A 16875-nucleotide genomic window follows, 5' to 3' on the forward strand; every position below is an offset into this window, starting at 1 on the left:
GCACACATGGATGGGCACTTTGCCCAGCCCTTGGGCACCTGCTGTCTCTTGTGCTGTGATGGCAGCCAAATTATCTTCACTTTTCACCTTACCTCACACATGTAAGATGTGGTGATGAAAGCCTGGAAGTGAACACAGAAAAAGCTTTATTTATCGGAGGTAGTGAGACTGGTTGAAAACTTTCCTGTCAGCCAACGGTCATTTAGTGGAGCATCACTGTGGGGCTTGTGTTGGGTCAGCAGAGTGATGAGACACTAAATTTTCACGTCTTTTTTTTTTTTCCCATTCATATTCATAGGTAACATCTACCATGGCCTTTCCTCCCTTGATGTCACCGCAGTCCCTGGTGTCTTCCCCCCCAGGCTTAATGGCTGACGAGCTCAAGCTCACTGCATGGGCAGGACAGCAGGTACGTTTGAGCTGGGTGCTAGGGTGTGGAGGCGGTGGTGCTGGAGGCCACACTCTTGCTCTCTCCAGGAAGAAAAGAGAAACCTGAACCTTGTGGAATGGTGAATAGGCACAGTCACTATTGACTTTTGTGGTCAAGCCTCAGCTTTACTTGCTTATCTGTTCAATATACCCAGCTGTGATCAGTGCTGGGGGCCAGGCATCTCGGGGCACAGCGTTCAAGGACACCGTCCAGAGACACGAGCCTTCAGTTAAGCCTAAGGCTCAGGTGTAGGCAGCCGGTGAGCAGAGTGGGGCAGCTATTCCGACTAATGGAAGGCGGTAGGAAAGTGCAGAGCACACGGGAGGGCCAGAGGGAAGTTCTGGGAGGGCCGTTGTCAGGCGTAGCGCCAACAGGTGGCATGCCGGGACAGGAGATAGGTGGGCCTGGAAGGGCTGACACACATGGGTGTGGCGGAAGCTTCTGTCACATTACAGGTCTTCCTTGCCTTGGAATGTTGTTTTCTAGAAGTCTTCACAAGAATTCTTCCTTCAGTCTTTAGCCAATGCTTGTTAGGAGGCTTGACAAAGCTTCGGATATTAGATAATGAGAAGACTAATGAGAATTTTGTGCAAAAGTATTTGTAATTTATAATCACAAAGAAAATATATGTAGATGATAAAAGATTTATTGACCTATGTTCCTTTCACACAGAGCCAATCCATGTAGAAGACCAAAGAAAAACATTGAGAGCCAGATGTGGCAGGAAGTGAAGACCTCTCTTCAACTGAACCATCCATGGGCCAAGTGAAATAAAGATTCGTTCACATATCATGTACCCTTAAGAGTCTGCAATTCAGTGTTTTGGAGGCTATGCAGAAATGGAGGAGCAGGCCAGGCCCCGGGTTCCTGAAGGAGTGGGGGAGGAGTGCAGCCTAGGAGCTGGGCTGGAGGAAGGCTGCCCTTGGGTATAGGGAGGTGGAGGGGCAACACTGGCCACCATTATGTTAGAATGAAAATACTGGGGTACAATTACTTGGTACGAGTACAATGAAATATGCTAGTTACTATTAGACACGCAATAGCTGAAAGAAATTAAACAGTGTGGGAGACACATCTGTAACCAGAGAGGCCCGACCTAGGTTGGGGACTAATGACTGTCCAGACTAGTCAGCACGAACCAGGATTGTGTTGTACTTTGCGAGCCAAAGCGTCCCTTTGGCAACCGCATAATTGTGGCTGGACAGGCCTGCCATGTTTTTTGCCTCAGCATTCAGATGGCTTTGGGGTCCTGGTTCCCTGGGGCAGGATCATGACACACATGGCTTCATTTCTTCGGGTTCTCAGGCTGTTCTTTGACATCGTTGTGATTCTGAACTCATAAGGACTGCACTGATGGGGAGTGGACAGGAAGGGTGTTGGAACCTTAGGTGAAACAAGATAATGTAAAACCACTTCTCTGGTCTGTGTGACAGGTACTTATTAGCTGTTTGACACACTTAAGCCCATGGAATGTTTAGCATGGGCCTTGCCTGCACATTGTTCTCATTAAGACACGGAACTGGGCTGGAGCCTTCATCTAAGCTGCCTTTGCACCCCACACCTGGCTACTCCAACATTTAGCTTACCTTACAAATGGGGCATTTTGTAAGGCCTTGTCTGTGCGTGAACGTGTGTGGGGGGGAAAGTTGGGAAGGGGTGTGAGGACTGTCGTCTCAGTCTGGGGACAAACTCCCTGAGCATGTGGCTGTGTCATACCTATGTCCTTGATTCCCGAGGGCCATGAGGGGGTGGAGGTCTGCATTGCAAACCGAGGCAGGAACGAAGACGGTGCTTGGACGACAGAATGGACAGCAGGGAAGTCCTTAGGTTTGGAGGATGCATTTGCTGTCGAGCCCGGGTGCGCGGAGCTTGGGCAGAAGCTGGGAGCTTTCTGAATTCGGCCTGGGGGGACATGCTCATCAAAGGGGTTTGGGGAAAGGGGGCGGGGTGCTTCGTGGAGTGAGGCCAGTGTTGGACCCCGAGACTGGCCTAGGGCCAGCTACCACGCTCGCGGGTTTGCCGGGCCAACAAGGCTGGGGGCCCCAGTGCGGGTGCAGCCGCGGCCCCGGGGCTTCCCGCTGGCCTCGCCCTCAGTGTCCCAGGTTGCCCGTATGTCACTGAGGGGGGCGGGGGGCGGGTCGCTGCGAAGGCCGCCTGGGCGGTGCTGTCTGGTCTGGGCCGGGGTTTCGGTTTAGTCCTCGATGGCCAGGGCGCTCGACCCCGCGCACCTGCCCCGGGCCCGGCAGCGCCATTTCCGCCCGGCCTCGTCCGCCCCTCCGCGCAGTCCGCTACTCCGGCGCCGCCGTTCCTCCCTTGTCACTCACCTGAGTGCTGCCAATCACCACCCTCGGACGGTGATTCGGGGCGAAGGGGCGGTGACTGCCGTGGGCCAATGAACGCGCAGACTGCAAGGAGGGGCGGGCCTGCGGGTGTGGGCGAGCCAATCCGGGAGCCCCGGCGCGGCGGCGGCGAGGCCCCGAGTCCCGCGCCGGCTTCCCTAACATGGCGGCCGCGAGGGACGGCTGCAGCTTGGGCGAGGCGGCCGCCGGGAGCGGGCGGCGGCTCCACCTGGGCATCCCCGAGGCCGTGTTTGTGGTAAGACGCCCGCGGGCGCGGAGCAGGCGGATCCCCAGCCGCGGTCGGGTCCGGGGCTGGGCGTGGACACGGCGGAGGCCGGGCGGCCGAGACGGCCCCGGGAAGGGGCGCGGAGCGGGCGGGGGCCGCGGGCGCGCCGGCCCGGGAGGTCCTGTTCCGCCGCGGAGGCTGCGGTCCGACGCCGCCGCTTCCTGACCGCACCCGGTCGCGACCCCGCGTTCCCGCAGCTTCCGGAGAGCCGGCAGTGCGCGCTCGGGGCACGCCGCGGAGGCCCACGCGTCTCCCGGCCCCGGTGGGGCAGCCCAGCGCACGCCCGACGAGCAGGCGGGCGCCCGCAGCCCGCGGCCCTGCCCAAAGCGGCGGGTAGCACGTCGGGTAACGGGAGCGAACCCGCCGGCCCGCGGGCGCCCGCCTTCCCCGCGCGGCTCGGCTGAGCTGCCGGACTCGACGCGGAATCTTCCTGCGGCTCTGGGTGGACCCGCATCGCGGGGCGTGCCCCGCTTCCTCCCGCCATGCCTCCGCCTGAGCCCCGCTTTCTGGGCAATGCTAGGCCTCTGCCCGCGCGTCGGTCACCCCTTTGCGCCGCTCTCTTCAGCTGCTCGCTTTGGCCCCCGAGCCGCGCCCGCGTGCCCGCATCGCCTCCTCCGCGGACGGAGCTGCCCGTTGGCTGAGTGCATTGCGCCTCCCGGTGCGTGCGGAGTCGGCGGGATGAACCGCTCTCTGCGGAGGTCTCCGATGGTCCCTGGGGCTCCCGCACCCTGTCCCGCTTCTCGCCCCCCTCCCGCCCCGCTTCTTTGAGGACCGCTCGTGCGGCGCCGCCTGGGGGAGCAGCGCTGCTCACCCTCAGCGTTTCTTTGCTTCTGTGTGCTCGTCGGGCTCGCTCTACCTCAGTTCCTAGGCCCTTGAGGTGGCCTGCGACAGGCCTGGCACTCTGGCCCGGCCTGTCGAGCTAACACGTAAGCGATAAAGTGCACTTTTGGGTCACATGTGTGTGCAGTCCCTTGCACCTGCAGCCCAGCTCGGGGTGTTCCCGGCTGGAGTGCAGACGCCTGCGAGGTCATCTTCCTTCCCTAGAGGCGCAGGGAGAAGAGGGATGGCCAGGGTAAGTGGCCGTGTGCTGAGTGTGCATGGTGGGTCTCTAACTTATTACCTAAACACAACCCTTTGGAGAAAAGCAAAAGCATTTTCTCAGGTTTTAAACATAAAGGCGACGCAGTCAAAAGTCTGACTCAGGTGTGAGCTCCAGGACTTGACACATGTTGTTTCTTTTCTTTTTTTAAACATTTATTTATGCATACAAGAGCTGGGGTGCAGGCCAGAGGTGTGGGGGATGAGAGGATTCACCAGAGACACAGTGGGGAACAGAACAGGCAGAATGACTGAAATACACTGCTGAGGGGAGCAGTGGGCAAGTCGGGAGAGGTCTGCTGCACCATGTGGGTAGCCCCCTGGCCGGGGATCGATCTTGTACTGCAGAGGCTGCGCACAGCTTCATAGGTTGTGTCAACTCTTGTGCCACCAGGGAAGCCCGACATGTGTTGTTTCTGCATTACAGGAAGACGTGGACTCGTTCATGAAGCAGCCTGGGAACGAGACTGCGGACGCCGTGCTGAAGAAGCTGGATGAGCAGTACCAGAAGTATAAGTTCATGGAACTCAACCTTGCCCAAAAGAAGAGGAGGTAGGTGTGAAAATCCCAGGGGCCTTGCCCTCCTCTTGGACCTCCAAGTTCTGAGTCACAGCAGCAGGGTGTGACCTTGAGGGCAACCACAGGCTCCCAGCACCTGCGGGCGCTGCAGGCGGTGCAGACTGGGAGGTTGCAGGTGTATAGATCAGGGATGGGTGGGGTGGGGGCAGGCCCACTGAAGGATCAGCAGCTTGCAGGGTGCCACCGTTTTGGAAAGAACCTTCGAACTGCCCTGTGAGTGCTGCTCTGCATGTGGGAATCCTGCACTTTCCTTATCTGTGCACTGCACTTCCCGTGGTACAAGTGGCCTGAGTGTGGCAGTTTGTTTTCACTGTAAACAGAACATTAAAAAGGAGAGGTCCCCTGCAGGGAGGTGTTAGGGAGAACATGCACCTCAACACTGAAACGGGGGTAAACCTGCATCACAGCCCGTGAACACTAGTGGTGGGGTATGGGATAGTGTTTGGGCGAAGAGGGTACTCCCCCTAGGGGTACAGCTCGTCGGAGCTACTGGAAGCAGGGGGCCGCGGTCCTCAGAGGAGAATGCGGGCGCAGCAGGCTTGGGGAAGGGCAGGGGTGCAGTCCCAGACTCGGTGGCGTAGCCTTTTGACATCCAAGTGGAAATGTGAAGGAGACAAATGAACAGCGAGCATGAACTGAGGCATGGCGGCGCAGAGCTGCGTGTGGTCAGGGGCGCCAAGACGCCACCTGTGCAGGCTCTGCGGGGTTTGCCCACTCGAACAGCAGCTGCTCATCTGTCAGGGCTGGGACTCGCAGGTCGTGCGCGTGAGAGACTTTTCTTCCCTTCATGACTCTCCTTCCTTCCTTGTGGTGTCTTGACGAATAGGTCTCCGTTCCCGCGTCTTCGCCAGTTTTCGCTTTTTGAGCCTCTTCAAGACCCTGCCCTGCGTGCCGTGTTGACAAGCACAACCCCGTGTTTTCTTCTGAATCTTTTAAAAGTGCTGCTCTTTATATTTAACTCCTTAACCCACTCTTCCGCGGTCTTGGTGCCATTTAATTTTAATAAAATCCGACTTCACAGTGTTTTCCCTGGAGCTCAGCGCAGCCTATGTCCCAGGGAAGAGGTAGTTCCGCCCACCGGAGATGCCCTGGGGCTGTTTTGTTCTCCAGGCTTGATTGTTTTTCTTCCACCCAGAACTGTGTTGCTCTGTGTCAGCATTGGGGCTTGGAAACATGTTCCTATGTCCGTTCGCCGTAGGTGGATGCTCTTGATCCTATTCAGGCTGGATTTGGGGGGCGCTGCCACTTCATTGCTCTGTGCCCTGTTCCTGCGCTGAGAGGCAGGGCACGCCCAGTCGTCTGCGCACTGCTCAGTGCTACTGTCTGTTCCCTGCTGTTCCCTGCGGGCGGCGGAGCGTGCGCTTCTCCTGCCTCTGTCTGGGCCAAGTCCTCCTGGGCTGGTGCCCTCCCGGTGCTCCTTGCTGGAAGTGGCTGCGGGAGGGTTCTCCCCTTGCGGGCGCCTCAGGCTCGCCCTCTGGAGCCTGGTTGTGTGCGTGTAGGGACTACTGCTTTCTGCGTGCTCATTTTGAAACCTGCTGCTTCACATCCTCTGCAAATGGCGCTCACCTCACTGCTCCTATCCCTGCGTGAGCTCCTGGTCTGTCTTCCCCTGGCCTCGTCGCCCTGGCTGGGACCCTGGGACTGTGCAGACGAGCAGCGGGGAGAGTGGACCGGAGTCTTGTTCCAGACCTTCTGGGGAAGGCGCTCTGTTTCCCGCCGGCGCGCCTGGTAGCAGCTGTGCGGTCATCATACGGGGCTTTTGCTCTGTCGAGCTGTGTGGCTCTTGTCCCGAGTTTCCGCGCCTTCACCATAAGTCGGCGTTGGGCTTCGTCAGGTGCATTCTCGGCATCTGCTGACGGGATCACGCGGCTTTGCTTTTTTTTTTTTTTGTGATGTGGTGAGTTACATTGATTGGTTTTTGGCTGCTGAGCCCTTCTCGAGTCCCCGGGGCGGTCACCCTCGGTCACCCTCGCACGTATGAGCCTTGAGGCGGCTTTGGGCTCGGTGTGCTGGGATTTGGACAGGATTTTTGCATCCGTGCTCGTTGGGAGGTTGGTCTGTAGTTTTCTTTTGCGTGTTGTCTGCGTGTGCACTCGGCGTTCGTGTGATGTCGGCCTCGTGAGATGTATTTGGCAGTTTTCCTTCCTTCTCGATTCCTGGGAAAGACTTCTCACCGGGGTGCTGCCTGCTGATGCCGAACTCCTCCCTGCTGCCTCCCGGGGGATCTCGGTGCTCCGGCCTGAGGGCCTCTTGGCCTCTTGTTCCGCACGGGTGTCGGCCAGAGTCGCTCTGCGGGGTGCCTCCCGCTGCCTGGGCCCTCCTGGCCTGACGCTTTTCTGGTCTGTCTCTCCCAGGCTCCGGCTTTGGTCCTGTTCGCACGGGAGGCCTCCGTGTGCGGGCCGCGGGCTTGTGGCCGCTGAGTCTGTTGAGGGGCTCTTCATCTTGGCACCGCGGAGACCGTGCTTGCTGGCCTCGCTCCGTCACGCGTCTGTGGCGCTTAACTGCCCCTCAGTTTCTGTCACTGGACACCTGCGTGGTTTCCCTCAGAGGACGTTGCTTTTGCCAGGAGCTGGACGTCTACCAGCCTTGACCCCTTGAGCCCTGTTCCAGGCTCTTTCACTTGGTGTCGGTGAACTCGGCCGCAGCTGGAGTCTCACAAGACCTGCTTTTTTCTAGTTCTCACTGCTCAACCCAAAGCCTTTTCCGGGTTTTTCCCCTTTCATTTTTTCTGGGCTTTCCCGGCGCCCTGTGATACCAGCTGTGCAGCCGAAGAACTTCGCGCCTGCTGTGCCTGCTTGGCAGCTGGTGGCTCCAGCCTGACAAGTCGTGTTGACTGTCACCGTCCCTCCAGCTACGTGAAAGCTCGTTGCTATTTCATGGTTATCTTTGCGGTGGTCTTCTCTTGAGCATGTGACTCTTACTCCTTTTCTCTTTTTTAAACTGGACATTTTGTGTTTATCACATTCTCGCTCTCCCCGGCTCTCCTCCTGGGCTGGGTGCTCTTTGGCTGCCGCAGCATTTCCTCTCCCGCTGCCCGGCCCCGGCACTTGGAGGTGTAGCCGTGAACGCTTCACTCAACCATCGCGTCTCTTACGCTAGAAGTTAGCTTGGTTCTTCGAACAGCTGCTTGTTTCTTCACAATACCTGTATCCTGTCCGCTCCCTGAAGGTTTTAAAGTACTTTCTCTAGGGTCCTCTTGTAGGCTTTCATTTCCTCTGATAGAGGTGGTTCAGATTATTGTCTTTATCTCATTGCAGTGGCAGTTAGCACCTTATCTCCTTCCTTTTCCCTTCAGCTCATAGTCCCTGGGGACAGCAGTCATTTCTGGTGGGAATGGGGGTGATTGAAAGCCCTCTCGGTGGGGGGCAGATGCAGCTGCTCCTTTCCCTGACCAGGTCCCTTGGTCTCTGGGGGATTCGTGCCTGCGCTGGGCTTCCCTGTAGTCCCCTCTGAGTGGGGGTGGGGAGAGGGAGCTGCCGGTTCTGTTCCTCGGTTCTCTGTTCCTCGGCCCCGCCTGCCTCCTCCCCTGCCCCTGCCCGCCTGAGCTCAGGTTCTGTGACCACCCAGGGCCACGTCGAGGGAGAACAAGACATGGCTAGCAAGTTCTGTCTCGATCTTAGTCCCCTTTTGAATCTGCTTCCCTCCTAAGCTGCTGTCACCCTGCTCGCTCCTGGGTAGGGGACCTAGAGATTTCCATTGGTCATGGAACAACAAAGTTGTGTTATTCATAATTGAATATTATGTGGAGTGAAATGAATAAATCTTAGGAACCTACTTTAGTCAACAAATCAAACCCCAGAAAAGTACAGACGACATGAGACCATTTATATCGAACCAAGAAACCAGCAGTGAACATGGAGGGTGTGTTGCTGGGACGTGCGCGGGGCCTTGGTGATCTGGGTCCTAAGGTGGCTGGGGTCACAGCTGCTTGACTCATCCACACACCTCGTGACACTGTCACCGTGGTGTTTGTCCATACGCCACAGACACCAGCCCCATGACCAGAATAACTTGATCCCAACGCACTCTTTAGGTGTGTACCAGGCATTTTACAGATGAACCTCTATGCTTTTTGGCGTTTACCTGTATCAATAAATCATATAAAGAGAAGCAAAACTGAGAGCACTTCAGCATCCATATTGAATTACTCAGAGTTCACAGGCCATTAGCCTGCAGGCTCTGGAAGAAAACAAGCCAATGCTAAGTGTATTTCTAGACTGTTCGCTGGATTGTATTATCTGATCGCTGTCTTTACATCTAACACATCTGCCAGGTCAGTAGCACAGGATGTAATCACGTCTGCCCGCCAGCTTGCTGCACATGCTGTGACTAGCTTCTTTGTATGATGCAATAAGTGCGTTTTCATGATCATATTTAAATTTTGCCTGTATGCTGCTCTCCAGTGTGTCTGGTGATGAATTCTGCAGGAATCACAGCTTTGTTGTTGTTTTTTTACTGAGGTGACATTGGTTTACAATGTGTTTTAGAGGTGTAGGAGCTCTCCCTTTGGGTGTAGTTACCCACTACCCAAAAACCGTAGTCTTCCACCACAGGCCATTGTGCTCCCTCCTGGCTTTGTCCCTAACCTGAAGCCTGAGTTCTTTAGTCAGGTTTTAGGGTTGCTGTTGGCTCGCCCTCACCTGACCCTGTCTGCTCTCTCTGTGCCCACATGTAAGTGCACCATCAGTACTCACTTTTCTCCTCCTCCCTCCCTCATGTGCTTTTGGCACAGCCCCTCCAGTTCCATCCATGTCACAAACGGCAGGTTTCTCCTTTTTCATAGCTGAGTAGTATTCCACTGTGTAGAGAGACCACCTCTTCTTGGTCCATCATCTGTTTTGGGGCACTTAGGTTGTTTCTATAACTTGGCTACTGTAAATAGGGCTGCAGGGGACCTAGGAGTGCGTATTTCCCTTCAAATGACTGTTTATGTTCTTGGGTAGACACTTTGTATTTGGATGTGTTTTTTTACAAATTGCATTAGAATTTGACAGGGACTCAACTGTTACCTCCATGCAGAACCCTCAAAAGCCTAGGATGGCATCTCATCACCAGAAAAAAACAGCTGAAGCTCAGCGACAAAAATGTTTCCTCCTTTGCTCTAAGTGACTTTGAGTGTTTTCCCCTTAATTTTTCATCTTATATTCTTGATAGTGAAGTTTATTTCATCTGGGAATCAGTCGCTCATAGTTTTCGTTTTCACATTTTTTAACGGGATTTTTTTTTTTTTACAGCAGTTTTAGGTTCATAGCAATGTTGAGCAGAGAGTGGAGAAAGGCCCCTTCACCAGCCGGGGCCCTGGTGTGTTAGCTTGCCAGGGGTCACACTGGTTTCATCCATTTTACTGGTTTTGACGAGTACATGCATTGTAGTTTTGCATTTTACATTGAGGTCTGTGGTCTGTTTTCAGTGAATTTTTGTGGAAGGGCATATGGTCCGTGTCTAGATTCTATGTGTGTGTCTGCGCGTGCGCATGCATGCAGCGGTGCAATCATCTCAGTGGTTTCCCTAGTAGCTGTAACTTCCTTTTGCATCTGATCAGTCTCATTGTGCCTGTCATTTTTTCTTTCAATTTCTCGTGTTCAGGCCAATGATCCAGTCATAATTTTAAGAGCAATTGTTACGTTACTTGAAAAGAGACTAGCATTCATCGCCGTGACGTCAGAGAAGTTGCCCCAAGCTTGACAGGCGTCGCTGCATCTGCTCTTGGCACCCGCCATGCCGCACGGTTCAGCGCCGGTGCTGATCATGTCTGTGCTTTCCGGCTCAGTGTGGTTCATTCTTGCACAGTTTGACTTCTCCCCTCAGGTGGCGGCCCCACAGTTCTCCTAGCACCAGCCCCCGCGCTCTGTCCCCACTGTCCCTCCCCCGCCGGAGGCCTCAGCTCTGTGTTCAGCCTGCTGGCTTCTTCTTTCTCCTGAGCCTTTGCTCAGTTTCCTTGTGCTCTGCATGGAAGTGACAGCACCGTTTTCACTTTCTCCTGACTGACTCCACTAAGCGTCATCCCTCCAGCTGCACCCACGCTGCTGCAGAAGGCCCGGGTTATCTGTTGTGATCCATTGTGTCTATAGACCATGTTCTTGATCCGTTTTCTGGTTTTGGGCAGTTAGGGCTGGGGTTTGCCTTTTGCCTCTAAACTACCAAGTTAACCCTTTTTCTTTTTCATAGGCTCAAAGGGCAGATTCCGGAAATTAAGCAGACTTTAGAAATTCTAAAATACATGCAGAAGAAAAAAGTAAGTACATTTTGTTTGTAAATACGCATGAACCAGAATACTTGGGCAGAAATGGGGCTTCCTTTAGCCCTTGACCCTGATGCTGGGGCTCTGCCTCCTGAGCACATGCGCTGGCGTCACACAGTGGGCTTCCCGGAGGAGTGCGACCTCGTGGCTTCCCCCAAATTCAGGTTTAAGTTAAGGCCTCAGATCTCGGGTTACTTTACTTTCAAAAGTTTAGTGCCCTCTGAAATTATTTTGGGTGTGAAAAGGCAATGTCTTTTTTTGAGGTAGCAGCGTCTAAGGGCTTGCTGTTTATCATCCCCCTCAGACTAAGGAGTCCGAGACTCATAGAGGTGGTTCTCATTTCCATGTTAAAGAAACAGTTACTGAGAAGTCACACCTGACAACTGTGTTGTGTAGCTAGTTAGTGGCAGCACTGAATTTGAGACTGTTTCATCCAATACTTGTTAAATAAAGCCAGGCGCTGCAGATTAGATTTTGTAAAGCTGTTGTGTGTAAAGACAGCACGTGTGTGATCTACTGCTTGGCTGGTGAGCACCGACCCTTCGGTGTATAATGTGTGGTATGCACGGGAGAGACTCCAGACAACTGGCCGAGCGTGAAGCACTGCTGAAGTAATGCTCATGGCCGACTGTGGGTGCGCCAGGGCATGGGGGGCGTGGGGTGTGCACACGCACACACACACTGCTTGTCATAGCCTTCAGAGTTGTAGGGACTCTTCCTCTTACCTCAGTTTTACGGGAAAGGAACGTGGGGCACAGAGAGGCTAAGCGATGCCCAGTCCGCACCTAATGAGCAGCCGAGCCACGCGCTGTGGCAGGTATCCGCCTGCACCTGTCTGCCGCTGTGGCTCGGCCCGTGCTTTCCCTGTAAGCCTGGTGCTGTGCGGGCCTGTTCACGGGCCTGTTCACAGTCCTGTCACTTTTTTGAAGGAGTCGACCAGTGCGCTGGAGACCAGGTTCTTACTGGCGGACAACCTGTACTGCAAGGCCTCCGTCCCTCCTACCGATAAAGTGTGCCTCTGGCTGGGGGTAAGTACAGCGTTCCCCTCCCTGTGACTAGCGGGGATGAGGCCAGTGTTCTGCTTCCTGTCAAAACGTGACTGACAGGAGTGTCATGATGACTGTCATGAAGATGTGCCCGGGTCTGCTCCCTGAAGTTATTTTGAATCTCTGAGTACAGATACAGTATTTATACCCCTGCTGGGCCTCAGATAGCTGTTTCTTCCCCATAAGAGTTCCTTCTAGGAGGGCTCTACACTTAAGGTTGGAGCCCATTTTTTGACCCCATCACAGACCTTGTCTGTGCTCTCCTGGCTTTGTGCTCTGTGTCCTGAAAAGCAAAATGAGAAGCAATAGAAAGTGGCTGTGAGGAGCCAGGGGGACCTGTGCTTCATCGAGTTGCTGAATCTTTGGTTTTCTTTCTTTTTTTTTTTTTTAAGATTTATTTATTTATGCATGTAAGAACTGGGGTACAGGCCAGCGGTGTTGGGGTGTGTGTGAGGATTCACCAGAGACAGAGTGGGGAACAGAACAGGCGGATCTACTGAAATCCACTGCTGAGGGGAGCAGCAGGGAGACAGGAGAGGTCTGCTGTGTCCTGTGGGTCAGCTCCCTGGCCGGGGATGGAACTTGTGCTGTAGTGGCTGCCGACAGATTCACAGTGCTGACATTTAACCCCTTGTGCTACCAGGGAGGCCCTGAATCTTTGGTTTTCTAATCCTTGTGCAGTTGGTCATCTATGCACTTGCAAGTGCTCACGGGGCACCTGCTTCTGCCTGATGCCTCTGTGTTGTCTCGGTGGCCTTCACATGGACCCTTTGAGTCATTTTTAAAAGCCGTTTGTCAAATGAGGAAAGCTGTTTTTCTGCCCTGGCCAAATGTAGATACTGAAGTGATTCTCAAGTTCAGAAAGAACTGTTTAAGTTCACTCAGTGATGTTAACACCACTGGGTCCTGATGGAATTTGACATGGAACGTGGGTTCTCCTCATGCCTGTTAGCTCAGTAGCTGTGCAAGCTCCGCGACTGGGCCTTGCGTGGCCTCCAGTTAACTGCAGAAGGTACCTCACCTCACTGGGGTTGTTCCGAGGAGTAGATGATACTGGGAGTGTAATATCTTCTCCCGCTCAGGTAGTGTTACAGATGCGCAAACGAGTCTGGAAGTTCCCTAACCTGCGGCTTTGCAGCCCGTGTGCTCTGTCACGATTGCTTGTGCACCGGTGGGCCGGAGTGTAAACGCAAGGCCGGCTGCTCACTGTGCCCGCAGTCTATGGTCTGAGAGCCTTTTCTAGCCTGTCAGGCCTGTAGTGTTCACTAACCACCGGGCCTTCTCTCTTCAGGCGAATGTGATGCTTGAGTATGACATTGACGAAGCACAGGCACTGTTGGAAAAGAACTTATCAACTGCCACAAAGAATCTCGATTCTCTTGAGGAAGACCTTGACTTTCTTCGCGATCAGTTTACTACCACAGAAGTCAGTATCCTTTCTTAAAAAGTAAGCGAAAAAGGAGGACAGGAGAGCAGTGTTCTGGGTTCGTTGCTCTGGTGAGGAGCTTCCTCTGGGTCCGTGTGCCACTTTACTTTATGAGGGTGATACATAACATGCCTGGAATTCTTACATGAGTCTGCATCTGGCATCCGCGATGTGGTTCTCTCACGGTGGTTCACCTTTTCGGAGTAGCGTAGGGTCCTTCTAAGCCTGAGGACAAAAGCATGGCTCTGACACTTGGTGCTGAATAGCACATGTGTTAGAAATGCAACACGTTCATTCAAGAAAAATCAGAAAATTGAAATTCTACTTGCAGTCCCCGGGGTGGAAGGGGTGGAAGGGGTGGAAACAGCAGTTCAGATAGTTTCTGAAGACGCCTTCATGCCTAGTTAAGCGGTTTGGCTCCACGGGCATTTATTAAGGGCCTCCTGTGTTCTGCCGCTGTGCTGCGCGGCGTCGGGGACATCTGCTGGGGCGTCGGTGCCGCGTCTCGTAAAGTTGGAACTGCACTTGGAGAGTAAGTAGCTGAGCGCTTCAGAGCAGAGGATACACTCGTGTACGCACCGCCAGGGAAGTGGAAAGCTAGGGAAGGATGGAGGGAAGCTGGACTCGGGTCAGAGAAGACTTGGAGAAGAGAGAACTGCGGCAGACTTCAGAGGTCGTGTGGGGGGTGGGCAGCAGGATGAGGCTGGGGGGTTCTGGGGGGCACGTTGGCGGGTTGGGCTGGTGCTTTGCCTTTCCTCTCTGACCTGTCTCTCGTCTCTGTACGCAGTCCCTAGCCCCACCGAGTCAGCTGGCACGGACACCTGTAGGCACTCCCGGGGCCAGTCACAAGTCTCTTTCCCTGCCCTTCCAGAACCTAGGCTCACCTGTCTAGCCCTTTCCAGCACGACCTCACTGAGCTACACTTCGTGCTTCCTCTGGGCACAGCACTTTAGTGCGCCCTTGTCACATGCACGGCCAGTCTCGTCTTTGTCCCTCCACCCGGAACGATAGCCCCGGACCCTCACTCGCTCCTTTGACTCTGCCTGTTTCAACTCGAGCATCTGGACACTTTGACCCTTGGGGCTTTGCCGTTGCTCTGTGCATGTCAGGCTTCGCGCGCCATCCTTACCCATTGCGCAGGCCAGCGCATGAGTGGGGAAGGCAGGCCTGCTCGTGCCTTGAACAGGGCTTGGCATGTGACTAGTGATGTGGCGACTCCTCAGGGCTTGCCATGGCACAGATGACCTTGAGCACAACACGGAACACACGAGGCAGGGAGGAGACTGCGGGCCTCGGCTGTGGGCGCTGCTTCTGCTGACAGTTCGGTCAGCCTCAGGGAGGGTAAGAGGCCCAGTTGCTGAGAATTAAGTTCACTCACCTGTCAAGAGACGGCTCGAGGGCCTTGGAAGTCGCATGGGCAGAGGGAGGCTCTTTCAGACTGGTGTTGAGCAGAACGCGCTTGCTGGTTGCAGACTCGAGGTCTTGGCTATGCGGGACTTAGTCCCGGGCTCGGGGGCGGCGCCCTGTGAGGATCGTGTCTGTCCAGGGCGTGTGGATTGCCCTTGCATTTTCTTTGACAGTCCTTGCAGACATGGCCAGGGTTTACAACTGGGATGTGAAAAGAAGAAACAAAGACGACCCCGCCAAGAACAAAGCATGATGCTGGCAATTAAAAATGTGATTCAGTTTTCCAAACCTGTTCTTTTAACTACCCCGAACTTTATTCTGAAAGGTTGATAGAATTTTCAGTGATTTTTTTTTAACAGCAAGAATAATTAAAACTTTTAAAAAACATAAACATCATTTTATTTATTTATAAAAACAAAATTAGTTTCAAACACTTTATGCTATCAGCAGTATTATTTTCCCCACATCTCCAACACGGCAAACGCTGCTTTCCTCATTTTGTTATGTTTCTCTGTCGTAGTAAAAGTCTTAGCCGAAATGGCCGAAAACTGTGAGGTCTGCGGCAGAAGCTAAATTCTGGACACGTTAGCAGTTTCATTTTTCTTTGCGGCTCATTTTACTCTCACTTTGATGAGATGGGGCCAGTTTAGAGGCAGGAAGAAGTCGCTCTGAGTGTTTGCAAACTTGTTTTTCTTTGGTAGACGTGGGGCTCTGCTGGCTCGTGAATCACTGCTTGGCCGGAACGTTACGCTCTCGTGCGCTTCTCAGGAAACGGTCCTTTGCCTTCCTGAACAGCACGAGGGCCGCTGAGACCCTTTTCTTACCCCGTGTTAATGTGCAGTGTCTTCGCGATGCCAGCCGTTGGGGGATCTTGGCCACCGTGAAATAACGTCACTCTTACTCGAGGCAGTTTTGTATTTCTTAGCAGTTCTCCAAAGCAGCTGAACAGTAATCTTGAGATAAATATAAATCTTCAGTGGTTGACAAGCGTTGTGAGCTTTTTTATTCATGAAAAAACCTCATAGGAATAGTGAAAACTCCCCGTGGAAAGCTGTTGGCATGGAGGCCAGTAGCAGGCGCTACGCATTCTGGGAAACATAACGGTCGTATTCTCTCTCCGTGTCGTGACAAGTACACTTGTCCAGTGTTTTGTACGTGTATTTCATGTTATTAAAGCAGTGAAGTCAAAACTGGCACCTGTTTTCCTGTTATTCTTTCTGACGCTTCCATGTTTGTCAAGGTTATTGTGCAAATAGCTAGCGCGGCCCAGGGCTGCTTACACCTGTAGAAACAACATAAGATTCCTTCAGCAGGAGTTCAGACAAGCAGACATTTGCCAAGTTAAATAGTAAAGATACCAATGTTCCTTGGATCAGTTTTGCTTTCAAAATTTTAAACTCCAGTGTTTAAAAATTTGAAGCTTATAATATCTTTGAGATATTGTAAGTGCTACTTTTCCCCAAACTTTATTATGGTAAATATTTGGGTACGAAATGTTCCTGTTGATGTTAGGACAGAAATCATGCGCTCAGAGGGCTTTATCTTATTTTATATCCATGAAAATCTGAATATGAATTTTTGGGTACTCCGAAGAATATGAAGAAACATAGCTGTTTAGAGGTAGGAATCAAAGAACGAAATTAGGGTAGTCAACAAATATAAAAGCAGAATTTGCGTCAGAAACAGTACTAGGCTGTTAATTAAATAAAAGAAGTGTCTGCATCTGGCTTCTGCGACGTGGTTCTCTCGCAGTGGTTCACCTTTTCGGAGTAGCGCTGGGTCCTTCTAAGCCTAAGAGGACAAAAGCGTGACTATGGCACTTGGTGCTGAACAGCAAATGTGTTAGAAATGCAACACGTTCATTCAAGAAAAATCAGAAAGTGGGAAAAACATTTGGATTCTACTTGCAGTCCCCGTTAATGTTTCTACATCTTCCATTTCTTTTTTATATGCATAGGGTCTTAGACAAAGAAATAGTCTTCTATAATTTGTACCCTACTTTCTTCGCCTAAGGCATTTGCTT

At 53.2% G+C, this 16875-nt stretch overlaps 1 protein-coding gene across 1 annotated transcript; it reads left to right on the forward strand.

Annotated features, from left to right (window-relative positions):
- Positions 1–2932: 2932 nt before the first annotated feature.
- Positions 2933–15105, forward strand: VBP1 (VHL binding protein 1; the record flags this gene model as incomplete). Its single annotated transcript, XM_084258809.1, has 6 exons — positions 2933–3025; positions 4581–4705; positions 10901–10967; positions 11903–12001; positions 13311–13449; positions 15035–15105. 6 exons carry the CDS (start codon positions 2933–2935, stop codon positions 15103–15105), a joined length of 594 nt encoding a protein of 197 aa, XP_084114935.1.
- Between the last annotated feature and the right edge of the window lie 1770 nt (positions 15106–16875).

Source organism: Talpa europaea, assembly GCF_964194135.1.
Source record: "Talpa europaea genome assembly, chromosome: X".
Classification (NCBI taxonomy): domain Eukaryota; kingdom Metazoa; phylum Chordata; class Mammalia; order Eulipotyphla; family Talpidae; genus Talpa; species Talpa europaea.